Source organism: Chiloscyllium plagiosum, unplaced genomic scaffold (assembly GCF_037043375.1).
Source record: "Chiloscyllium plagiosum isolate Xiang-an unplaced genomic scaffold, Cpla_swu_hap1 HiC_scaffold_24, whole genome shotgun sequence".
NCBI lineage: Eukaryota > Metazoa > Chordata > Chondrichthyes > Orectolobiformes > Hemiscylliidae > Chiloscyllium > Chiloscyllium plagiosum.
The window spans coordinates 32,842,340-32,869,032 of record NW_028270162.1 but is presented as its reverse complement, the minus strand read 5'-3'; the positions used below and the strand labels follow the sequence as shown (position 1 = coordinate 32,869,032).

The 26,693-nt window shown below is 39.4% G+C and overlaps 1 protein-coding gene across 2 annotated transcripts in view; it reads right to left on the bottom strand.

Moving 5' to 3' along the window:
• The window catches only part of hip1ra (huntingtin interacting protein 1 related a), a 141,042-nt gene extending 118,870 nt beyond the window's left edge, over positions 1-22,172 (bottom strand). Inside the window, exon 1 of one of the 2 annotated variants that reach the window (XM_043715781.2) lies at positions 21,958-22,172. In XM_043715781.2, the coding sequence (XP_043571716.2) occupies positions 21,958-22,050 (93 nt within the window). In that variant the 5' untranslated portion in view covers positions 22,051-22,172. The remainder of the gene's footprint in view (positions 1-21,957) is intronic. The other variant, XM_043715782.2, reaches the window with a different exon arrangement.
• Between the last annotated feature and the right edge of the window lie 4,521 nt (positions 22,173-26,693).

The window sequence follows — 26,693 nt, the reverse complement described above, 5'->3', positions numbered from 1 at the left end:
TATAACTAGATTCAATAAGGACACCAGGTGGATTTTCACAATACTCAGTGATAATTACATGGTCCTCTGAAATAGTTTCTATTTCAAATGTATTAATTAATTTGAATTTCAATTTCATTAGCTGCAGTGCTGGCAATTGGGCTCATGAGATGAAAAAAATCAATGTCATTCCAATTGTACTACCAAAATCTGTGCATATCCTGGACTGTTAAAACATGATTTACTATAGCAAATAGCATTCATTACAAGCAGGAAAAAAAAAGTCATGTACACATCTTGCTTGCACTTCACAAAGAAACAATACACACCCTAATGCTACCTACGTCACTCTGTCAGTTCAGCCTGACTCAATTCAACATTAGGAATCTAACATCTTTCAGTAGTTACATTCCTCACTGTTTTTATTTGCACAAGTATTATTTACTTTACTGCAGCTTAATTTAAAGACAGCAACACATCACAGACCATAAATTTGAAACTGGATAACACCTAGCTTATTTTAACATTCAATGGTTTTACATGACTCTTATTTAAAGTATGAATGCACTAGTTGAGTTTATTAACAGCATACTTCATACCCTTAATGCAAATGACATCTGTCCAAATAGACGGAACTAAAACATTACAGATTTGCTGGTAACAACCCTACCTTCAACATTGCCATTCATTGAATTGCTTCACAACTTTTCCTCTTCCTTTGGCCAGATATCCTTTCAATTTTAACAATAGGTGCTTGCACAATACATGTGGGTACAGAGGCTGCAATGCCTAATTATAGCAGAGATGAGTGCACTGGCAATGACCTTGGACTTGTAATTGCCAATGCCCTGGGAACATAGGTTGAAATGCCAGCACTGCAGCTAATGAAATTGAAATTCAAATTAATTAATACATTTGAAATAGAAACTATTTCAGAGGACCATGTAATTATCACCGAGTATTGTGAAAATCCATCTGGTGTCCTTATTGAATCTAGTTATACAGCAATGTAGCTAACTCTTAACTGCCCTTGGAAATGGCCTAACAGGCCATTAAGTTGCTAGAACATGGTATCTCACCACCACCTTCTCTTAGGGGTTGGAATGAATGCCGGCCTAGCAAGTGAACATTCACATATCATAAAATATGTCTTTAAAAAACAACAAGATACCTAGTTAATAGCTTCTCAGTAAAACAAAGTACTGCAGATGCTGGAGAAGGGAAACTAATAAAAATATAATTTGCTTGAGAAACTTAGCAGGTCTGGCAACATCTGTGAGAGAAAACAGAGTTAACATTTCGAATCCAATTACCATTCTTCAGTAATTTGTCAAGTTGGTGTGTATTAGAAATTTTAGCGCTAATGGTTTCCTCCATCCAGACCTATGTCAATGAATATTTAAGACTTTTTCACGGGCATAAGTATGATGCTTTCAATTGCAGTGATGTTATCATCAGCGTTTGCCTTAATAGATTTGAGAAGTCATAATGTTATGCAGCAACATGCAGAATCAAACAACAGGAACTACAGCCTCTGATAAAACCCTCAGATACATCACAGGGGCTTTTACTTACAAATCAAAATGTATTCCTTTAGCCTCTCTTGCTCATGTTTGGAATTTAGTAATTGAGTACTTCCTTTTCAACAGGACACAGAAAATGAGTAGTAAAATGGTTTGGGGACATAAAACACTGATTTGTAATCAACTAGTGGAACTGAACTTATTCTTGATGGAGAAAATACTGTTAGCAGACGTAAGTGAAGTATTTTGGGATACCTTCTTATGTTACATGGTGCTTTATAAATGAAAATGCTTGCTGTTGTTGAAATAGAAACCCAGTTTAAATATAAGTTCCCTTTCAATGCAGTTGATTTTAAAATATAGATCACATATCCATTAAAATTACTTAACACTTTTTTTTTCATAATTTTTCACAAACGGTGTAGCTAGTTTAGCAATCTTCATTCACCAAACATCCCTAATTGGCCTCAAAAGGCCTGAATAGATTTCTCCTTAAACAAGGTAATATGTAAGTGAGGCGATGGCCTTGGGGTATTATCATTGGACTGTTAATCCAGAGGCCCTGGTAATGTTCTAGGGACCCAAGCAGTGGGATTTGAATTCACTAGAAAAGAATCTGGAATTAAAAATCTAATGATGCCCATGAATCCATTGTCAGAAATACCCATCTGGTTCACTAATGCCCTCCAGGGAAGGAAACTGCCATCCTTACCTGGTCTGGCCTACATGTGACTCCAGACCCACAGTAATGTGGTTGACTCTTAACTGCCATCTGGACAATGGTGGATGAATAAAGTTAAAAAGTGTAAAAATGCTCACTCGATGCAGGATTATTCATATGTTCAGAGCAGCATATAATTTGGGAGTGCTAGCCTCCAGGAAGTGGTGGGTGGTTTATATACTGTTTATAGGTTTGACCTCATCAGTGAGAAAGGTTGTGAGCCCTGCTGATGCTGTCAAAGTAACTCCCTTAAACTGAACCTGTGAATGTCCAGTTGCAAAATGAACTGAAGCCTGTAGCGATAAGAGGAGCCATTGAAGTTAATAAGTCACCATGACAACAGCCTTACTCTGACAGCTGAGTTCAATGCTACTGGGGTCAGATAAAATGTATGTATTAGAATGTTAGAAATAATACCACAGTTTTTTTAAAATGCCTATCTGAGGTCTGATATTCACTTCATGCAAGGTCCTTGATAATGCAAATTGCATAGTAACATTGTCCTTTAGAAGGACAACAATAAATATTTAACTGGGGTTTTATTGTTCCAACTTTCTGATCTATGGCAGTACCTTATCTATACTAAAAATGTGCAAGTAATAGTAATAAACAGGCAGGAAAGTGGTCATGTGTGTGGTGGTGGGGAGCACTAAAGGGACGACGATGCACGATAAAAGAGAATGGTAGTGGAGCAAATAGAAAAGCAAGGACATTGTTGCAAAGTAAGTGCAAATGGGAATAGCAAACTCATCACTGACAGCTGCTGCTGCAATAAAATGTGGATTATGATCTGAAATTTTTGAAATGAGAGTTGAGTCCAGAAGGCTGTAAAATGCCGAATAAAAATATGAGGTACTGCACCTCCAGCTTACATTGAGTGTCATTGGAGCAGGGTAAGAGTTCAATGGCAGAGCACTAGTGGAAAAGAGAAATATAATGACAGAAAGTTCCGGGTCATATTTGCCAGCTGAACAAAGGTGCTCTACAAAGCAGTCATCAATCTACCCTTATTCCTTCACTGTGGAGGGGACACAGGAGCAAAGAATACATGTACAAAATTGAAAGAATTTCAAGCAAGTTGCTATATTACACGAAAGGAGTGTTTGAAACCCTGAGCCAATGAGAAGGGAGGAGGTGAAAGGATAGGTGTTGCTTCCCTTGTGCTTTTAAGGAAAGAGCGAAGAGAAATGGCTGAGGGCGTTGGGGATGCCTGTGGGTAATGCTGGACTGTCCCAATGTTCCTGAATAACTAGGGAATTCAGAACCAGTGGTCACAGTCTAAGGTGGAGTTTAATTTAGATAAATGTGAAGTGTTGCATTTTGGTAAGGCAAACCAGGGCAGGACTTACAGAGTTAATGGTAGGACCATAGGGTGTGTTGGCAAACAAAAAGACTGGGGTGCAGGTGCATAGTTGCTTGAAAGTGGGGTCATAGATAGACAGGGTGGTGAAGGAGGTGTTGTGACACTTGCCTTTATTAGTCAGAACATTCAGTATAGGAATTGGGATATCATGTTGCGGCAATACAGGACATTGGTGAGGCTACGTTTGGGATACTGTGTTCAGTTCTGGTCTCCCTGCTATAGTAAAAATGTTGTTAGACTTAAAAGGGTTCAGAAAAGATTTACTTGGATGTTGCTGGGGTTGGAGGGTTTGAGTTATTGGGAGAGGCCGAATAGGCTGAGGCTGTTTTCCCTGGAACACTGTTGGACACTGTGGGGTAATCTTATCAAGATTTATAAAATCATGAGGGGCATTGATTGGTTGAAGAGCCAAGGTCTTTTCCCTAGGGTAGGAGGTCCAAAATTATGGGGCATAGAATTAAGGTGAGAGGGGAAATATTTAAAAAGAACCTGAGGGGTACCTTCTCATGCAGAGGGTGGTGCGTGTATGTCACAAGCTGCGGTGTGGTGGAGGCTGGTATAACTACAACACCTAAAATGCATCTGGATGGGTATATGAATAGGAAAGTCTTAGAGGGATATGGGCCAAATGCTAACAAATGGGGCAAGGGCAGACTGGGATATCTGGTCAGCACGGATGAGTTGAACTCAAGGGTCTATTACCATGCTATATAACTTTAAGATTCTATGACAGGGGAGGCCATTTATGACTGAGATGAGGAAAATTATCTTCATACAGAGAGTGGTAAACTTGTGAACAGAAAGTGGCTGAGGCCAAACTATTGAAGAAAGGAGCTAACTAAACTGCTTAGGACTAAATCTATCAAAGTGTATAGGGAGAAAATGGGAACAGGGTACTGAGTTGGATGATCAGCCAGCATCATATTAAATAGTGCAGCAGGCTGAAAAGGATGAAATGGCCTACTCCCGTTCCTATTTTCTATATTTGAATGCTGTCTCGGACAAAACTATTGGAAGCAAGGTGGCATTATCAGACCTTGGAGAAACTAGCAGTGTGCTATTGAATTCTTAAGATTCAAGGTAGGAGGTGATGGTCAGGGTAGCTCTGAGAATCAAGGATCATATATTGGAGATTGGTCTATAGGCTATCTCAGAAATGAAGACATAAGTAGTGGAAGGGAAGAGAATATATAGAACATAGAAGAATACAGCGCAGTACAGGCCCTTCGGCCCTCGATGTTGCGCCAATCCAAGCCCACCTAACCTACACTAGCCCACTATCCTCCATATGCCTATCCAATGCCCGCTTAAATGCCCATAATGAGGGAGAGTCCACCACTGCTACTGGCAGGGCATTCCATGAACTCACGACTCGCTGAGTAAAGAACCTACCCCTAACATCTGTCCTATACCTACCCCCCCTTAATTTAAAGCTATGCCCCCTTGTAATAGCTGACTCCATACGTGGAAAAAGATTCTCACTGTTGACCCTATCTAAACCCCTATCAAGTCACCCCTAAACCTTCTTTTCTCCAATGAAAACAACCCCAAGTGCCTCAGCCTTTCCTCATACGATCTTTCTACCATTCCAGGCAACATCCTGGTAAACCTCCTCTGCACCCATTCCAGTGCCTCCACATCCTTCCTATAGCATGGCGACCAAAACTGCACACAATACTCCAGATGTGGCCGCACCAGAATCTTATACAACTGCAAAATGACCTCAGGACTCCGGAACTCTATTCCTCTACCAATAAAAGCCAGTACGCCATATGCTTTCTTCACCGCACTATTTACCTGGGTGGCAACTTTCAAAGATCTGTGTACAGATGGATTGTACTAAAGGTGAGGGAATGATGGATATTAGAAAAATAATTGTTGAAATTTCCAGACGAGACCAGGAAACAGTGCAAAGAAAGTCATCAAAATACTGGAAAATATATATAGGTGGAAAGAAACTTCACAAGAAAGAGATTGTCTAACTTCTTTTCTCAACATTTACAGCATTAACATCACTGTATCCCCACTATCATTTTCTGAGGGTTACCATTGACCAACCGTAGAAATATTGTAGCTACAAAACTAGGTCAGAGTCTGATGAGTACAGAAAAGAATAACTCCTCTCGTGTCTCCAAAAAGCTTGTCCACCATCCACAAGACACAAGTTAGGATTATGATGGAATACTATCCACTTGCCTGGATGAGTGCAGCTCCAATAACACTCCAGACTCTTGATACCATCCAGGACAAAGCAGACCACTTGACCGGCACTCTTCCCACAACATTCAACATTCCCTCTCTCCACACAGATCCTCAGTATCACCAGTGTGAACCATCAACCCAAGATGCACTGCAAAAATTCATGAAGGCATCTTTGAATGCACTTACCAAACCCATGACCACTACCATCTAGAAGAACATATGAAGCAGATGCTGGGAATACCAGCTCCTCGCCAAACCACATAGCATCCGGATTTATTCCAACCTAATATGGGAGATCCTCCTCCTCAGTGGCACAGAATTAGGCATTTTTCCTATTTCTTGTCCATTCCTATTTTCCACTCCATTAGGATTTCATAAGGATTTGATTCATTTTCAGCTTAGTGATATTGTAATTGTTTGGGGGAAAATACTGAATCTTCTGACTAATATTCTTCTCAACATTCATAGTCTTTTTTCTAATTACTTTGCTTAAATTTTGTGCTCCCTGCTATGGATGTTATTTCCCTGCTCCCAATAAGCTTTATACATCTTTGTTTTATTACCACCCCCCCCCCCCCCCAAATTTTGCCAGTTCAGCACAGTCATCAATCCTGACACTGTTCTCTTTCCCTACATGTCTGCACAATATTTCAAAGCACATTGTTCTCAATAGATCTATCCTTGAATCATGTCAGTCTAATTTCCTGGGACTCACATCAATTTGTCAAACCAAGGTAAAATAGGGCACCGTTTCCACACATCAGACTGAATATTGTTTTACCATGATCTTCTGCCCTAAGCAGTATCCAGGTCACTCCCAAACACCAAGTCAAGGAAAGAGCCACATCTCATTCTCTACTTCAGGAAACTATGATGTCCAATAATGGGAAGCTCAGACTTGCTTACACTTGGCTTTCCAGCTTATATTGAGCTGGTTGAAATCCTTCACTCATCCTAGTTTCATGATAAAGTGAAATCTCATTCTCCATATTTTGGTATTCAAACCTTGAATCTATTCTTGGTCTTCATGAAGATCGAGAATTTGACACCACAAGGTATTTTTTGTGTTGTAGCCTCCGAGGTGTCATGCATGTAGAATGACATCCCTTTTAGTTTTCCTATCCAAATTGAATGGGCTGTACATTTCCAAGTTATATCCATCCTGAGATACTCGTGCCATTGTGATGCCTATGGCATCATAATTACAAGGGACCACCTTTGCTCCAGATTCCATTCACAATTCTACAGAAGGTGTTCTAGCTGGTCTTTGATCTCTGATTCTCCCATGATTATGGAAGGGATTATGGATGGATCTGCCCAGCTGCAAAAGTAGACCCTAAGTTGGTTTCGTTCAGACATTTTTTCAAAAATCCTTCTTCAGATATTTCCGACACAACTACGATAGTCATTCTGCATTAAATGAGGTTTCGGTTGACTGCTGAGCAAACCAAGTAGCTTTTGTGACTTGCTAGTAACAGGATATTTCTGATCACAGTTACATCAGCCAGTAGATATAGACTGGAAGCCAAGTGTTTCTTTAAAATAAAATTGGTCCAATCACACTTACACAACTACTCACAGATGGCTTGGAAGCAACACTTCTAAGATGTGGGAGCAGCTTTTGCAGAGGAGTGTAACAAATGGAAATAGTAAAGAGAAAGGGGTAAGTAGAACAAATTCTCCTTAACATCATTCATTTATCAAATAGTCTTAAAGCCAGGAAAGATGGTGGTGCTTTGATATATTTTTACTTTGTAGAAAGAATAATTGCACTTTACAAATGAATAAAATGTAGATTATCTTCAATCGATAGATAGAAACTACTCTTCACATCACAAGAATACAAATTAAAGTATCGAAAAAGCACACAGTAATTACAGCTGTAATCAAAATCAGTAGGATAGGCAATCCAGTCGAGTGACTCACTACAAATGTTTGATTAGCATCATCTTGTGTATAAGGTTTATCTAGGAATTGCACATTTGTAACACCACATGCTTCATGAACAGAAATGACAATTTCTGACTTAGAATCAATCACTATCTTCAGAGGCATTTGCTCAATACATTCAATGGGGACATTAAATTCCCCATTCATCACCTATTATTGTTGATAAAAATTTGATCAATGCAAAGACTTGCGAAACACTCAAAGTGGTAACACCGGAAAAATGAAAACCTTGAAACAATTTCAGTTAGACCATGAAAGTTACTAAAAAAAGGTGGAGTTACTATCAAATTTAACCAAGGCCATGATATCAATTGTGAAGAATCTACAACTATTTCAATCCCTCAGCCACATGGTTAATTATTTATAGCTACTTGTTAGCACTCCTCCATTTGATAATCGATGAACATTAAGGAGTATTTTTTTTCGCAGCATGGACTATAAGGGATAGGACTCGTTCCTTCTGCCTTCAGCTATCTAGTTCTCCCGGCTTAGATTTCTCCATAATCCTTACCAACTCTCTCTCTTCCTTTAAGAGGCTCCTCTTGACTAGGCTTTTGGCTACCTGTCCTTAAGTGACTCAATGTTAAAATACTGTCTAATACATTCCTGCGCAGAACTTAAAGACATTGTACTGCGTGCTTACATTAAAGCGAATTTAATGTTTTATGCACATAGAGTAAGTGGAGGAGCAAATAACCTGTAACACTCATGAACAACTTGCATTTATATAATATCTCTCAGAAAAATGTGCCAAGGCATTTTACAGACATGTGATAGCATAAAATAGATGTGGAGACAAAACAAATGTTAGGAAGTGACCAAAAGCTTGTTCAAAAAGATGGATTTTCAGGAGGCGCTTAACAGAAGAAGTGGTGCTGGATGAGTTTAGGGCAGGAATTCTAGAGCGTACATTCTGGACAAGTGAAAACAATATCACCAAAGATGGCGTAAGAAATGTTGGCAAATGCATAAGGCGGCAAAGTGAGAAGAATGCATAAGAAGCCAACATGAGGAATACATTTTAGAGCTGGCACAAGCTGAAAAGATAGGGAAGGGCAAGACCTTAAAAAAACTTGAAAGGGTTCAGAAAAGATTTACAAGGATGTTGCCAGGGTTGGAGGATTTGAGCTATAGGGAGAGGTTGAATAGGCTAGGGCTGTTTTCCCCGGACCGTCGGAGGTTGAGGGGTGACCTTATAGAAGTTTAAAAAATCATGAGGCATGGATAGAATAAATACACAAGGTTTTTTTGGGGATGGTGGAGTCCAGAACTAGAGGACATAGGTTTAGGGTGAGAGAGGAAAGGTATAAAAGGGACCTTAGGGGCAACTTTTTCATGCAGAGGGTGGTATGTGTATGGAATGAACTGCCAGAGGAAGTGATGGAGGCTGGTACAATTGCAACATTTAAAAGGCATTTGGATGGGTATATGAATAGGAAGGGTTTGGAGGGATGTGGGCCAGGTGCTGGAAGGTTGGAATATCTGGTCGGCATGGACGGGTTGGACCGAAGCGTCTGTTTCCTTGCTGTACATCTCTATGACTCTAAGTTTAAAATAGGAGGATATGAATTTTAAAATCGAGCTGTTGGGGAAAGTTGTGAGCCAAAATAGGCAAATACGAAAAGGGCTGATAGGTGAGTTGGATTCAATCTGGTGAGTAGGACACGAACAGTGGAGATCTGGCAGAGCTATGTTTTAATAACAATGGAAGTTTGGGGGGACAGCCGGGGGAACATTGCAAGGATCCTGGCTGGAGGGGAGAAAGATTTCAATAGCAATGAATGGGGTCTATACCAACAAGAAGAATCAAGGTGTGAGAGAAAATAGCTTGTGCTCGGGAGTAGGACAATGAACATGGAGACAAGGGAGTTGTTGAGCAGACTGATGACTACAGGAGTGTGACAACAACAGTTTGTTTAGGTGCCTGAACAATCATCATTCACTTGTTTGCTTGCTAATGCTGTGCCACTGACTGGGAGATTTGCTGGAGTTGCTGAGGAAACCTCCTTCTATAGTTTTCCCTTCCACTATGTGGAATGACAACCAATCACCACACATTTGGACAGCAAATAGAACATGGAAATTTAGAAGACTGAATCTGTATCTATTTTTAATCCAACATTCAGCTCATTAAAGCTTCAGTGTCTTGCTTCCATCTCATTAAGCTTCATTATAAGGAAGGCTCAGCAAATTTATAAAGGAGCTTGATTGAAGATTTTAAGCTATCTAGACTTTTATATATTTTTGACTGGCTTTATGAGCTGTTTTGCCTGAATTGTGACAAAGTGCTTTACAAATATAATCGGGAAACTGGCTGTAGGAAGTCACTACCCCAGCAAAGCAAGGAAACTAAATTAACATAAATTTAAAATGACAAAATCACTGAAGCATCCCTAGTTAATGACTGCATCTTATGTTGTTGATTGTACTTTTTCAAACTGTCGAGCTCAGTAGTCCACCATGCCAGACCCCCATGAGGTTTAAAACACTCACTGTTTAAAGAAAACTATTCCCATGCTCACACAAAATAAAAATCAAGCAGTATGGACAGGAGTAAAAAACAAAAATGAAAACCAACATCCTTTCAAACCAATTGTGCTCTCAAAAATAATGCATTTGACAACATCTATAAATATGTACTTGTACTTCACAAATCCTTTGCCAATATTCCGTTCCCACCTTATCTGATTTATTTATTATTCCTGAGGCAGTGACTCTTACTGGATAAATGATCAAAGTCGAAACACTAGCTGATTTTGTTTGTCCTCCACAAGGCTAACTGTAATCATAACATCACTATGAGGAGCTAATTCATGAATCAAACCAAGCACCATCTCTGCATGGCTCTATGAAATCACACTGCATCATTAGAGTCATCCTTTTCACATTCACTCAATAACCAGTTTCAACACTCAGGAAGATTATTCAATTTTCTTCGAGTATTAAGAACAAAAACATTCACAGTAAATCCAATCCACAGTTTACAAAGCTATTAAACCTACAAGTGATCCAGTAATACAAGACTGTTAGAACTCATCAAGCAAAGAATCTAACTCTTGAGTTAAAGGGCTTCTGTGTGCTGCATTCATTAGCTGCAGCTCCTGAAAATCAATGGGTTCTTTCTAACCAAGAAAAACTTTTTTCTTTTTATTTAACTACTCCACAATTCTGAATTCAGGAACACATAAGATTTTATTCATGTGCACAATATCAATGGGTTCCCTTTATATCTCTCACATCACTTAGTATAAACATGCACAGTGGGGATTCTGTAGCACAAGGCTTATCACAAAACAGAGTATGAAGTGTTCCTAATCATAACACAAGAGGGTATATACTATTCTAGAGTCATAGAGATGTACAGCATGGAAACAGACCCTTCTGTCCAACCCGTCCATGCCAACCAGATATGCCAACCCAATCTAGTCCCACCTGCCAGCACCCGGTCCATATTCATATACCCATCTAAATGCCTTTTAAATGTTGCAATTGTACCAGCCTCCACTACTTCCTCTGGCAGTTCATTCCATACCCGTACCACCCTCTACGTGAAAAAATTGCCCATTAGGTCCCTTTTATATCTTTCCCCTCTCACCCTAAACCTCTGCCCTCTAGTTCTGGACTCCCCGACCCCAGGGAAAAGACTTTGTCTATTTATCCTATCCATGCCCCTCATAATTTTGTAAACCTCTAAGGTCATCCCTCAGCCTCTGACACTCCAGGGAAAATAGCCCCAGCCTGTTCAGCCTCTCCCCATAGCTCAAATCCTCCAACCCTGGCAACATCCTTGTAAATCTTTTCTGAACCCTTTCAAGTTTCACAACATCTTTCTGATAGGAAGGAGACCAGAATTGCATGCAATATTCCAACAGTGGCCTAACCAATGTCCTGTACAGCTGCAACATGATGTCCCAACTCCTGTTCTCAATACTCTGATCAATAAAAGCAAGTATACCAAACACCTTCTTCACTATCCTATCTACCTGCGACTCCACTTTCAAGGGGCTATGAACTTGCACTCCACGGTCTCTTTGTTCAGCAACACTCTCTAGGACCTTACCATTAAGTGTACAAGTCCTGATAAGATTTGCTTTCCCAAAATGCAGCACCTCGCATTTATCGGAATTAAACTCCATCTGCCACTTCTCGGCCCATTGGCCCATCTGATCAAGATCCTGTTGTAATCGGAGGTAACCTTCTTCGCTGTCCACTACACCTCCAATTTTGGTGTCATCTGCAAACTTTCTAACTATACCTCTTATGCTCGCATCCAAATCATTTATATAAATGACAAAAAATGACCCAGCACCGATCCTTGTGGCTTGCCACTGGTCACAGGCCTCCAGTCTGAAAAACAATCCTCCACCACCACCCTCTGTCTTCTACCTTTGAGCCAGTTCTGTATCCAAATGACGAGTTCTCCCTATATTCCATGCGATCTAACCTTGCTAATCAGTCTCCCATGGGGAACTTTATCGAATGCCTTACTGAAGTCCATATAGATCACATCTACCGCTCGGCCCTCATCAATCCTCTTTGTTACATCTTCAAAAAACTCAATCAAGTTTGTGAGACATGATTTCCCACTCACAAAGCTCCATGAAAAATTGCCTGTTCGCAATGACTAGGTTTGGGCACAGGTCCTTTTATCAACTGAGCTTTGCAGAGTTCAACAGTCTTATTTGTAACAATTCTGAATAGTTAAAAACTAACCCCCTTCTTTAAAAGGAAACTCAATTTTGATACTTCAACCTACAATATTGTCTCACCTACCTGGGCCTCTCCAGCTCCATTTACAACAGCTAACGGAAGAAGCACCTGGATGTTTTTGTCACTAAGAATAAAATCATCTAACAGCAACATTGGACATATCTCTTCTTTCCAAAAGTCCAACTGGCCAAAATTCTTTTAATACCGCCCCGGCCTAATCCTATACTTGAATCTTTCTCCAGATCTTTTCTATTTACCTTTGTAGTCTCTCTGAGAAAACCTGGTCCATGAGAACTAAATCCAATCACTTGATTCTAATCCCTATAAACTGCAGATCTCACAACTTGGACTCCAGTTAATTGATGTTGAAAACACCTCTTTAAATTTGTCATCCTGATCACTCTCCTCAAAGAAATCATCTATCCATGAAACTGGTATTCCACCTGCAACCTCCCTTCCCTCCCAAAAGTCATTCAACATGTGGCAATTCCAAAATCTGTTGCTATCTTTTCTTGAATTCCATATCTGAATCCATCCTATCAGGTTTCTGCTGCTGCCAGAGTAGTGAATCCTCATTTAGAATTGTTGTTAAAGTCATGATTTTCAGGAACCCAAGTGAAAAGTCTTGAAGCAAATCAAATTTTCCCAATATATCCAGGGAAAGCGAGGGCTGCCATGCTGCCCACATCTTAACTCAGAGCAGGTTCTGTTCAATTATCATCCCTGTGCCCAATGACCTACATTAGCTGCTGATCATAAGATATAGGAGCAGAATTAGGCCATTCTGCCCATTCAGCCTGCTCTACATTCAATCACATCTAATATGTTTCTCAAACCTATTCTCCTCCCATCTCCCGGTTTGTTCCCTTTAATCAAGAATCTGTCTGTCTTAAATACACTCAACAATTTGACCTCCACAGTCCTCTGCGCTAATAGGTTCCACAGATTCGTCATTCTCTGGCTGAAGAAATTCCTCAACTCAGTTCTAAAGGGTCATCGCTTCATTCAGAGGCTGTGCCCTTGGGTCCTAGTCTCACCTATTAATGGAAACATCATCTAGTTAAGCAACAGCTCAATCTTAAAAGACTAATTCTTGTTTTTAAACCCCTCTATGACTCTAGTCTTCCCCTAATCTCTTCCAACCCCACAACCCTTCAAAACATCTGTACTCCTTCAGTACTGGCTTTTTTGTACAATTTTAAACTTTCCACCATTGGTGATCTTGCCTTCAGTTTCCACAGCCCCAAGCTCTGGTTAGTCCCCTAATCCTATCTCTGTTTTTAAGACACTCCTTAAAATGTTCCTCTTTGGCCAAATTTTTGGTCATCTGAACTAATTAAGCCTTATGTGGCTTGGAGTCATATTTTGTTTTATAATGCACTTGCAAAGCACCTTGGGACCTTTCATTACATTAAAGGCACCATATAAATATACTGTTGTTGGTCTTTTAGAACACAACACCTTAAACTTAAGCTATTGTTTGCTACACTAGTGACAGTTATTCTAATGTAGCCACTTTAATTAGAAATTATTTCAACTTCAACATATATATTTTAAAAGCAGTGAAAATGGAAAATAGGAAGGACTGTATTATTAGTTAGGATAGGGAGTGGGTGAACTATTCAGTTGTGAATAAGGCATTAGACATGAAGTGTTACAGTATCATTTCAACCATCTTTGTGTTTTCTGGTCAATGCTGCCTGTCCTGCTGAGCTCCCCCAAGAGTTTTCAGGTTTTGATAGAGATCACGAAGGTTCACAATCGTGGGGAGCGAATTCACTGATTCCTATTAGCACAGTTGTTCTCATTGCCTGAGTTAGAGCGGCAAGGGGCAAGTTAATTAAAGAATTAAACCGCCTGTGTCAACATAGTTCCAGGCTCAAGGTCTGACACACATCAAGGAAACATCGTCCTAAAACAAAACTATTTTCTAGTCAACCAGTTTCAAGATGTTAGTAGGAGTTGAACACTGGGCTCGTGGCTCCAAATTAGGGATACCACCACAATCTGATACTCTGTCATCTCATACATAGATTGGTTACTCTGGTGAAATACTGAAGGCACACAGCACCCACTGAACTGCAACAATGATTTAACATGTTCAGTAGAGAAGGTGGAGAGATTTAATATACAAAATGCAAAGTCACAAAACAAAGGCTTTCTTATGAAAGCATCTGTAAGTATTTCTGTCTCTGAGCCATGGTTTCAGACCTCATACAATTGAATTGCAAAGATAGCATACAAATAAAATCAACACTTCGAATCTAATTTCACTTTCTACATATACCTCACAGGATATGAAAATCGAAATGTCACCTACTCATGATAAAACCATAAACCATTTCCTCTTCTACACATTCGGACTAATCAAAGGCCAACATTTATTATTTGCATTCATTTGATTCATTTTTCCAGTGATCTCTTCAGACTTTTAACTGACAAAGGGCAACTCTTTTCTTTGAAGAAAAGGCACATTTTAACCAATTTTATTATGTTACATTCACACTCAAGACGGATGCGACATCAGCAATTTAGATCAAACATGGTCACACTGAATTGCACATAGTACTTTTTCCATTTGGTGTAACAATATCCATGTCAGTTTCAAGCCCTATGCCTAAAGTAAACTGGTGCACAATGTATACAGAGAAAAAATACTTTAAGGTTTACAAACACAAATTTGGATTTTGTAATTCATTTATATACTAAAAAGAGCATTATTTGGTATAATACTCAAAAGCGCAATACTGACTGATTTCTGTATGGTCAGTACAATTGATCTCAATCTCACAATAAGAAAAAGAGGACGTAATTGTGAACATAATCACCTTATGTGATTGCATTTACAGTGTAAAAGAACACTTCAAGACTGCATCATAGAAGGGTGAACAATGAACAGCAAGTCATTGGGGAGGGAAACAAAAGGGAAGATCACATCAATAGATAAAGGGAAATTTTTGGCCAAAGCATTTGTTCAAGAAAGGAAGGTCAAACAGTGAAGAGGGGCACAATATTTCTGGAAAAGGAGATAAAATGACTAAAATAATATCCTTCATTGATGGTGCAGAAGGAAAGAAATATAGTTGGAGAAAACAAATTCCCAGATGGTGTGAGTGAGGATCTAAAGGCAGAGAGTCAGGGAGGAATATACCACACTTTATGCAAGATTGAACTCAGGTCACCACATTCCAGATTATCTGAAGTTTGTCAAGGGTAGGCAGAAATACCAATCCTGAACAGAAAAATATTTCAGCAGAACAACTTTTAATGTGATAAAGCCATAGTTAAGCTTTCATCACCAGTTTTGAGGTAATGAAGGAGAAACTGGAGTCAGCAAGTGAAAATGAAATTGCCCCACAACAAACTCAGGTGGACGGTCAGCCAGGGTAAATAGTAGAGTGAGGGCACTTTGGTCTCTCAGAAAATGAAATGGTTAGGTTTACATTTATAATATGAAGCAACTTCAAATAAGGCACAAATTAATTTAGTTTGAAAATCTATTAGTGAATGATACTGGAGAAAATAAATCATGGACAGTTGCATTTTGACAGACGTCACGAGGAAAGGCAGGGTGAACTTGGTTCTGAAACATATTACCTATATCCAGAAGTATTTATGCAGTCACAGTAATATTTGTACATCTAAGCATTCCCTTTATTTACAAGATGCTGCCTATTATTAAAGGACATCTTGGTCTTCCAAACAGTATTTGATAAGGGCGTAAGCATCAGAAGCTAAGTAGGCAACCTTATGGATGAACTAATTGGAGCCCCATATTGTGTTTAGATTTCTGATTATATACAGCAGTTAGGATTTCTCTGCACAAACCATTAAAGTAAAATCACCAATATTCTTTATTGACTAATTACTTCTTACATTCTTACTTCTGGCTTTAATTACATAGAAGACAATAGTCTGAACGAGGCACGTGATGGGTCATATTTATATTAGTACCCTAACCAAGGGATACTGATAACTTATTCAGTCTTTTGCCATCACAGAGAATGGAAATTGTTCCAAACGTTTGCTTCAATAATAGCTGTGCACAGTTTTTGCTGTAGATTTACAGACAAAATAAACAACTTACATTGATACACCTGGTGAAAACAATTGCAATGTTTTGTGATATCAACAGGGTTGTCCTGGCACTTGCCCACACATGCTGTGAAAATCAAATATTTCCAGTTTAAAGTAGATTCAACCTTCAGGCCAGAAAAAAGTACGCCCATTACAACTCATTTGAAATCAGACTGAGATACAGGTGTTACAACTGTACAATGTTTTGTGAAGAAATGATGATCACCTTCACTCATACAGGCAAATCAGACATCACAAGTTTAATCAGTGACAATATTTAATAGATCACAATGTTGTCATAAATTATCTTGATGTCATATGAGCTGTATCACATAAATTCAGTCTTACAATAGATACAGAAGGATATTGTTTTCTTGATGGTGTTAACTTAGAGTCAAACAGCATGGAAACCATCCCTTCAGTCCAACCAATCCATGTCTAACATAATCCCAAACTAAACTAGTTCCACCTGCCTGCTCCTGGCCCAAATCCCTCCAAACCTTTCCTCTTCATGTACTTATCCAAATGTCTTTTAAAAGTTGTAATTGTTCCCACATCCACCACTTCCTCAGGAAGGTCATTCCATGCATGAACTCCAATATACACACTGTGAAAAAACTTTGTCCCTCATGTCTTTCTCCTCTTACCTTAAAAATGTGTCCCCTAGTCCCAAAATCCCCCATCCTAGGAAAAAGACAACTGCCATTAACTCTATCTACACCCTCATTATTTTATAAACTTCTATCAGGTTGCCTCTCAACCTCCTACGCTCCAGTGAAAAAGGTCCTAGCCTATCCAGCATTTCTTTAAAGCTCAAACCTTCCATATCGGGCAACATTTCAATGAATCTCTTCTGAATCCTTTCTTGGAATATGTGTGTCCTGAACTGGAGATAACTTTATTATCTGCATTTGCATACCATCAAAAAGTTCACCCTTCGAATATCATGATCTAAGAGTGATTTACAAGGGTTGGGTATTTCAACGTAATGGGTTTCAGATTCTGTGATTACCATTGTTCTTGCCTGTATTCACAAGCCCCATTTATTTCATGAATGTAGAAAATAAGGGAGAGGCTAACCCTGAAATGTGCACTGTGCGCATATTGTTGAGATTGGTCCTGAAACATTACCTACACCCAGAGGAGATAACATTAAATAGTTAAAGAAAAACGTATGACAACACACTACATGAATACAAACTCAAAATTCTGTTACATATTTGGTCGGTGAGATTGATATGTGAGAACAGGAGAAGCTCCCATTCAGCCACACAAGCCTATTCTGCCATCCACTGAGACAATGGCTGACTTCTATCTCAACTCTATTCATCTTTGCTTGTTCTTATCACTAGATGTCTTGCACAATAAAAATCTATTTCCAGTTTAAAGCAGATACAACCAATTTCCTCAGGCCAGAAAAACACACCCATTAAAACTCATTTTAAATCTGATGAGATACAAGTATTAGAATACGATTATGCATTCTTTAAAATATAAAGCCATCAACCTTAGCCTATGACATTGATCTGGTATTCCCAAAATCCATTATTCATACAATGCTTTCTCATTTCCGACTGAAATGGCCAGCTTGTGATTTAATGTAATGTTGCCTTCTTCCGGATTCCCACATCAGAGTTAAATATTCCTTACTATCTGCACTATTGAATCCTTCCATCATTTTAAATACCTTGACTGGACCACCCCTCAACCTACAAAACCCAAGAGCTAAGCTAAAATTATCCCTGTCTCCATAATTTATGTCCTTAAACCCTGAAATATAAAATGGATAATTTCAGATCCCCAACATTGAACTCTGTAAGCCACAGTTATATCTGTTCACTTAGTCTGTAAAGTTCTTTTGTAATTTCCTGCTCCTATATACATGATGTCTGGGTCTTCTCACTTTGTTTCATCTGTAAATGTTTTATGTAGATCCAATGATACTTGATCCAAATCATTAATATCTATAGTAAAATGCTGTACACACCCATGATGAATGCCATTTCTCAGAGCACAGCAATCAAAGTACAAACATTTTATCCATGCTTTGTCTCCTATTGGCCATTTGATTACCAAACTACACGTTTTCACATGCTGTCATAATATCTTGTATGGCAAAAACCAACATCCATAAAGTCCATTTAAAAACGTCCATTGACACTCCCCAGCCTCCACCTCAAGCAGAAATTTATTTCGAAACAATGTCACGTTCACAACTTAGTACTGATCTTTGTGCAGATAACACTTCCTGTAATACTTTCCCACTCTGTCTCGGATGATAGGTCCCAATAACCTCCCCATAAATGACATTAAACTGACAGGTCTGCAGTCTGCTGGTTTCTCTCACCCAATCTTAAAAAAATTGAATGGTATTTGCAGTGTTTCAACGTTAAGGCAGAATGCCTGAGTCAAGAAAAGGTTTGGAAATCTGTGTTGAATGCTTCTACAATCTCCTCAACTATTTGTTTTAAATACTCTAGAGTTGAAATATCAAGGACCTAATATATTTAAGTCCCGTTATTTTCTTCATTACTATAATCTTACTTACATTGAGTCTAATAGCTCCCCAACTTTTTTTTTATATTTTGTTTTCTGCCTCTACTGAAACAATGGATAAAATGTATTCATTTAGTATTCATGAGTACTCTGCCATTTTCTTATTATCAATTATGGACTCACATCTGCCTTTAATATGCACTAAACTTCCCTTTATCACTTTTTTATGCAATATGTAAAAGTTTTGATTCTTAGCTTCAATATCCTTTGCTATTACTTCATTTACCCTTTTGTCCCTTTGTTACCTTTAGGTATCGGTTGGATTGCCATATAACTTGCACTTGTGTAAGTTTTTTTAAGCTTGGCATATTTCATTTTCTCATTTGTTGACCAAGGTTGTAGAACCACACATACTTTTAAAGACATGTATTGGTTTTGTATCATACCAAATACATTTTGAATATTCCCCATTAGTTGCTTGCAGGTTTGTCCATTAATTGTTCAGTCAGTTAACGGTGGTTAATTTATCTGTCACCCCTTCAAAATGTACCTTAAATTCAAACCATTAGTTTGTGTTTCTCCCTCTCAAAACCAATATCAAATCCAATCCTATTTCAATGCTTCCTTATGGTTAGATTGTTACTCTGCACCAGATCCAATATTGTTTGCTTTCTGTGATGTTAAAAACAACGTCCTTTTGCTTATACCATCATAACTATAAGCACCACGATAAGTACAATGTTAATATCCTTTGTTTGTTGTACAAGAACAACATGAAAGGCTTCATTTTCAATGTTTTGAGGACTAAAATTGTCGGTATTGAATTAATTCAACTGTTGAACCAGAGATTAATATGTGGAGAAAATATTAGGGAAATAATGATAGTTAATGTGACAGATCATGGATTGTATACTATAGTAACACAGAAATGAATTAGTATCGAATGCCATCAAATTAAAAAAAAAAGCGCTTCAACACTATTCCCCTCAAACCTGTGAGAGAAAGTGGATGTCATCAAGATAATGCTTGGAATCCAACAACAGCGTACACTGTGACGATGTCATAATGAAAGTTACCTTCTTCAGTCACTAGTTGTTCTCCTGTTTTGTGTTTTAGAACAACAAATTAGAGCCTGATAGCTTAATGACAAGCATTTAACCTTCATGGGCTTCTTAAACAACAGAGACCAAGAAGTCACATGTCAACATTAAACTAATGTGTCATTAAGTTGCAGATACAATAGATTTTCAATGTATCCACCAATTAAGCAACAGCATTAAGAACAGTTCTTTCCAAACTGACAAATCTATTAAGTTCAGAGAGGATAATATAGAAAGTTTGGACTCCATCAGCCAAAGGGAGTAAACAACAGAAAGTTAAATAGATACTAACTTTGATTCCTAATCTGTGCTCATCTATCTTATCCCTTATGGATCTGCAGCTAGGACAAGGCAATGGCAGCATTGTAGGACATCTGGTATCTCAAAGACTCCACTGGGAACTATGTATGCATAGACATTGTGAGACAGCAGTTTTAGCTCAGCTGATCTGTCCACCGTTGAACAGTTACTAACACCAAGGTTTAAGTTCCAACATAAATAAAAGGCCGATACCCTCAACAATAAGCAGCTTCAGGAAGATAGGAACCCAGAAAACTGGCAGAAAACAAATCTTTAGAGGTCAAAAGGGAGCCAAAATATGGAAAAAGGCCACATTTTATTTTCTGCTCATTTTACGATATGGTCATACCACACCAGGGACTGTTACAGCAGTTCATTCAACATGTTTTCCCAGATTCTTTCTTACTGGCTGTTTTGGGGCAATGATACAGAGCAGAAATATTTATGTTTCTCTATAAAACACGATCTAATGTAACATCCAGCAGAGTGTCTTTGACCTTCCAGAGTTATTTACTGTATATTTTTTCAAAAAATGTTTTTTAAACCTCTCAGACTAAGCATTCCTTACAGTTTGAATATTAATTCAAAGCCAGTTCAAGTCCACGTTACACCTTCAATTTCCCAGTGCAAATTCCCAGGCAATCATTCCAGTCATTATATAACAATATTAATTTTCTTCACACACCATAATTTTCCTCATAATAGAGACACATGCTCACAAGGAGCAAGTAGACTTTGATTCAGCAAAATAGGGTGTCTGCTAATGAGCCACAGGGTGATAAACAAAATCTGAGATGATCTACTTTCATCGGTGGCTGCCAGAATTAATCCCAATTAAGCAAATATTAGACGAAATAAGTGGGGCCCATGCGACTGCAGAGATAGGTGGGCAACATTTTAAGTTGTACCTTCCGAATCGGCCTCCCATTTCAAATGAAAAGACCTTGAACGCGTTTGCTCCCGCTTAGGCTTGTGTCACCTTCATTAAAAGGTGATTTGAATTCGGTACAAAGGGTTATATATATAAAAAACAATGAAGAACACGATTCCGGGGATTACGTGCAGGTCAATATTTGCAGGATCAAAGGTGTAAATACTGGGGGGGAGGGGTACACTCGCCGTGTCCAACCAAGGTTTACGGAAATCGGTCAGAATAAACAAGCCGCTCTGTCTGTTTCAGTGGCAGCTCGGTGTCACTTTCAGCCGATTCGTGTCATTTGCGATTAACACCCAGCGTTTGGACAGGTCAAATTCAACACCATGTTTGGACAAACGGCAAAAGCCGGCTGAAAACCTGACTGCTTTGAGCTGCTATCTTGGTTATAACAAGGTCCCGGACTTCCTGGAAAGGCGCTGATAACAAGCCAGCTTTATATTCCCAAAGCCAACATTTAAAAAAAGGTTTTTAAAGAGAGTGAAATGAAAATGATTTGCAAAAACAGAGGTGAACCAACAGCTAGGCTGACTATACAGCAGGGCAGTATCGGGATCACTGGTTCAGTAGCACCGATATACTGTATGTATGTCTTGTTTTACCTGCTGCCTGTCAAACTGCTCTCTCTCTGCCTCCAGACTGTGCACCGAACGGCGGTGCAGCACCTTGGCTGGGACCTGTCTGATGGTGTTCATGGTGGACACCCGGCCAGCGGACTCCTGCGGGCGCTGATCCTCAGTATTTGAATGGGCAGCTCCTGTGTGACTCCCAGTCCCGAGCCTGATCGTGTCCGGACTCAGCAACAATTCACAGGCAGCTACACACAGCCTGCGTGCATGCTGGGAAAACGCAAGGAGGCTGACTGACTGCCAGCCCAGCTCTGACAAGTCAATGCTGCCTACTGCAGGGTGGTACAATGTTATTTATAAAACGGATTCAAAATACTATTAGTGTTTTCTTACATGTTCAAGATAAACGTTCCGTCAATTCTGTTTGATCCCCAGATTAATAAAATTAGGGGAGTTTCAGATTTTTTTTGTCTTTTGTTCTTTGTAGCTTTGTCTGCAATTATGTTACACCATTCAGAATCTCCTCCATTTTTACAAATAAAATATTATTTTTTAAGCAATTTATATGTATATTTTATACATTTTATAGTTATACTTTACCTGATACTGTCCAACAGCTTTCCTATACTGTCATTATTCCATTGAAAGGCAATATTATTTTAATTATAAGCTAAGAATTTCTTTACTTTATTTAGATTAGATTGCGATTACCTACAGTATAGAAACAGGTCCTTTGGCCCAACAATCCCACATCGGCCCTCTGAAGAGCAACCTACCCAGACCCATTCCCCTACTCATGCACCTAACACTATGGGCAATTTAGCATGGCCAATTCACCTGGCCTGCACGAGGAAACCAGAGCACCCAGAGGAAACCCACGCAAACACGGGGGGAATGTGCAAACTCCACACAGACAGTCGCCCGAGACTGGAGTTGAACCTGGGTCCCTGGTGCTGTGAGGCAGCAGTGCTAACCACTGAGCCACCATGCCACCCCAAAACATAATATTCGTATTGTTAACATAATCATTTATATTATCATTAATTTATAATTACAACACTACCTTTCATCAGAATATTGAGAATGGTGAATAATGTTCCATTTCAGAAAAAGCAAGTGGCAGTTAAATTGTATGTAAATAAGGTGTCGAGGAGAAAGTGAGAAAAACTGGTAAGCTATTGGGACTTTAAAAAGTCAGCTTCAGTTCCATTCTCAAAACAAGTTTCAAAATCAAATCTACTCACTTTTATTACGTATCATGTATACTTGAAGATACCACAATTTTAGCACCCACATCTCTAACATCAATCTCAAAGAGCCTAAACACCATTTAAATGTCTTACAGGTACTACTTAACTGCTAATGCAATCTCAGAAATTGAATACATGTTTTGCTTATAAGAAAAATTATAAAAATGAACTGATTTGAGAGGTTGTATGAAGAATAGTTTTTAAAAAGATAATGTATTCCCATGCCCTCGGATGATATATTTTAAAATTAAATAGACCTAAAAATTGATAGACCTAAACACTAATCATCCAACCTTCTTTCAAATCAGTTAATGTAACACTCAACCTGCTAAGTTATTAAAATCCCACTAAGCACCCACTGAAAATATAGGCAGCAACAACTTCTATTTATAATAGCACTTATGACATAATAAAAGATCCCAGGATGCTCACAGCAGCTTTATAAAGTCAAATCTGGATATTGAGTCACATGAAGCTACATTGGGGTAGATGGCAACAGATTTAGTTGAAGAGATAGGTTCAAAGGAGTGCCTTATAGGAGAAGATAAAGATAGAAATTTGGAGAGGTTTAGGGAAGGAATTCCAGAGTTAATGGACTGCACAGCTGACAGATATGGCCACCAAAGGTGGAGAAAGTAAACTCTAGGTTGCTCAAGCCCAGAATTAGTTGGCTGCAGATATCTAGGTAGGTTGTGAGGCTGGAGGTGACTGCTAACATAGAAAGGGGCAAGACCATGTGGAGAGTTGATAACAAGGATGAGATTTTTTAAATTAAGGGTTTGCTTGATTTGGAGCAAATGTATGTCAACAAGGTAGACCTTAAGACCACAAGATTATAAGACATAGGAACAGAAATTAGGCCATTTGGCCCATTGAGTTTGCTCCACCATTCAATCATGGCTGATAAGTTTCTCAACCCCATTCTCCCACTTCTTTCCCCATAACCCTTGACAACCAAGAGCCTAACTACCTCTTGTTTTAAATATGACATGGCCTTCACAACCTTCTGCAGCAATGAATTCCATAGATTCACCACTCTCTGGCTGAAGAATATTTTCCTTATCTTCATTCTAAAGGATCTTTACTCGAAGACTATGTCTTTGGGTCTTGGTCCCCCCTACCAATGGAAAGATCTTTCCAATGTCCACTCTGTCTAGACCATTCAGTATTCTGTAAGTTTCAATTAGATCCCCTCTCATCCTTCCAAACTCCATCAAGTAGAATCTCAGAGTTTTCAAATATTCCTCATAGGTTAAGCTTTTTATTCATGAGATCATTGGGTGGCACGGTGGTACAGTGGTTAGCACTGCTGCCTCACAGCGCCAGAGACCTGGGTTCAATTCCTGCCTCAGGCGACTGACTGTGTGAAGTTTGCACGTTCTCCCCGTGTCTGCGTGGGTTCCCTCCGGGTGCTCCAATTTCCTCCCACAGTCCAAAAATGTGCAGGTTAGGTGAATTGGCCATGCTAAATTGCCTCATAGCGAAGGGGTAAATGTAGGGGAATGGGTCTGGGTGGGTTGCTCTTCAGTGGGTCGGTGTGGATGTGTTGGGCTGAAGGGCCTGTTTCCACACTGTAAGTAATTTAATCTAATCATTCCCATCAACCTTCTCTGGACCCACTCTAGAGCCAGTACATCCTTCCTGAGATATGTGGCCCAAAATTACTCACAAAATTCTAAATGTGTTCTGACTAAAACCGAGAAATACGTCCCTGCTTTTATATTCTAGCCTTTTCAAAATAAATGCCAACATTGTATTTGCCTTCCTAACTATTAGACTCAAGCTGCAAGTTTATCTTGAGGGAATCCTGGACTAGAACTCCCAAGTTCCTTTGTACTTCAGATTTCTGAATTTCCTCCCCATTTAGAAAAGAGACCATGCCTCTATTCATCTCACCAAAGTGCATGACCTCACGTGTTCCCACATTTTATTCCAACTGCCACTTCTTTGCCCACTGTCCTAACCTGTCTAAATCCTCCTACAGCCTCCCACCTTCTCAGTGCTACTTGCCCTGTCACCTATCTTTGTATCATCTGCAAACTTAGCCAGAATGTCCTCAGTTCCTTCATCTAGATCATTAGTGTTCAAAGTGAAAAGTTGTGGTCCCAACACTGACCCTTGTGGAACACCACAAGTCATCGGCTGCCATCCTGAGAAAGACCCTTTCATCCCCACTCTCTGCTTTCTGCCAGACAGACAAGCTTCTATCCATGCTAGCACCTTGCCTTTAATACCATGGGCCCTTATATTACTCAGCAGCCTACTGTGTAGCACCTTGTCAAAGGCTTTCTGGAAGTCCAGGTAGACAACATCCATTGCCTCTCCTTGGTCTAACCTGCTTATTACCTCCTCAAAGAATTCTAGCAGATTTGTCAGGCATGATCCCCCTTGATGAAACCATGCCTTATTTTACCATGTACTTCCAAGTATTCAGAAATCTCATTCTTCACCATAGACTCCAAAATATTACCAATGACCAAGGTCAGGCTAATCAGCCTGTAATTTCCATGTTTTGGCTTACTTGTTTTTTAAACACAGGAGTTAGCAATTTTCTAGTCCTCTGGACCCTCCCTGACTCCAGTAATTCCTGAAAGATCACCATTAATGCCTCTACCATTTCTTCAGCTACCTCCTTCAGAACTCAGGGATGTAGTCCAACTGGTGCAGGTTATTTATCCATCTTCAGAACTTTCAGTTTTTCTAGCACCTTCTCCTTGGTGATGGCCACCATACTTACCTCTGCCCCTCACCCTCTTGAATTTTCGGGATATTACTCATGTTTTCCACCATGAAGACTGATGCAAAGTACTTATTCAGTTCCTCAGCCATTTCTTTGACCCCCCCCACTACTTCTCCAGTGTCATTTTCTAGTGGTTCAATGTCCATTTTTGCCCATCTTATGCCCTTTAAATATCTAAAGAAAGTTATGCAATCTTCTTTCACATTACTGGCTAGCTTACCCTCATATTTAATCTTCTCCCTCCTTATTTCTTCGTTGTCTTCTATTGGTCGATATAGGCCTCCCAATCCTCTAACGTCCCCACTGCCCTTTGTCATATTATATGCTTTCTCTTTTGTTTTTATGCTGTCCCTGACTTCCCAGTCAGCCATAGTTGCCCCATTCTCCCTTCAGTATGCTTCTTTATCCTCAGGATGAACTTTTGCCGTGTCTCCGAATTACTCTCGGAATATCCTGCCTTTGCTGTTCCACTGCCTTTTCTGCTGGGCTCCTCTCTCCTCAATTCAGGTCAGCTACTCCCTCATGCCTCTGTAGTTTCCTTTATTCAACTGTAATACCATTACATCTTATTCCATCTTGTCCCTCTCAAACTGCAGAATAAATTCTACCATAATATGGTCACTGTCTCCAAAGGGTTTAGATTAGATTCCGTACAGTGTGGAAACAGGCCCTTCAGCCCAACAAGCCCATACCGACCCTCCGAAGAGTAACCCATCCAGACCCATTTCCCTTTGACTAATGTACCTAACACTATGAGCAATGTAGCCCGGCCAATTCAC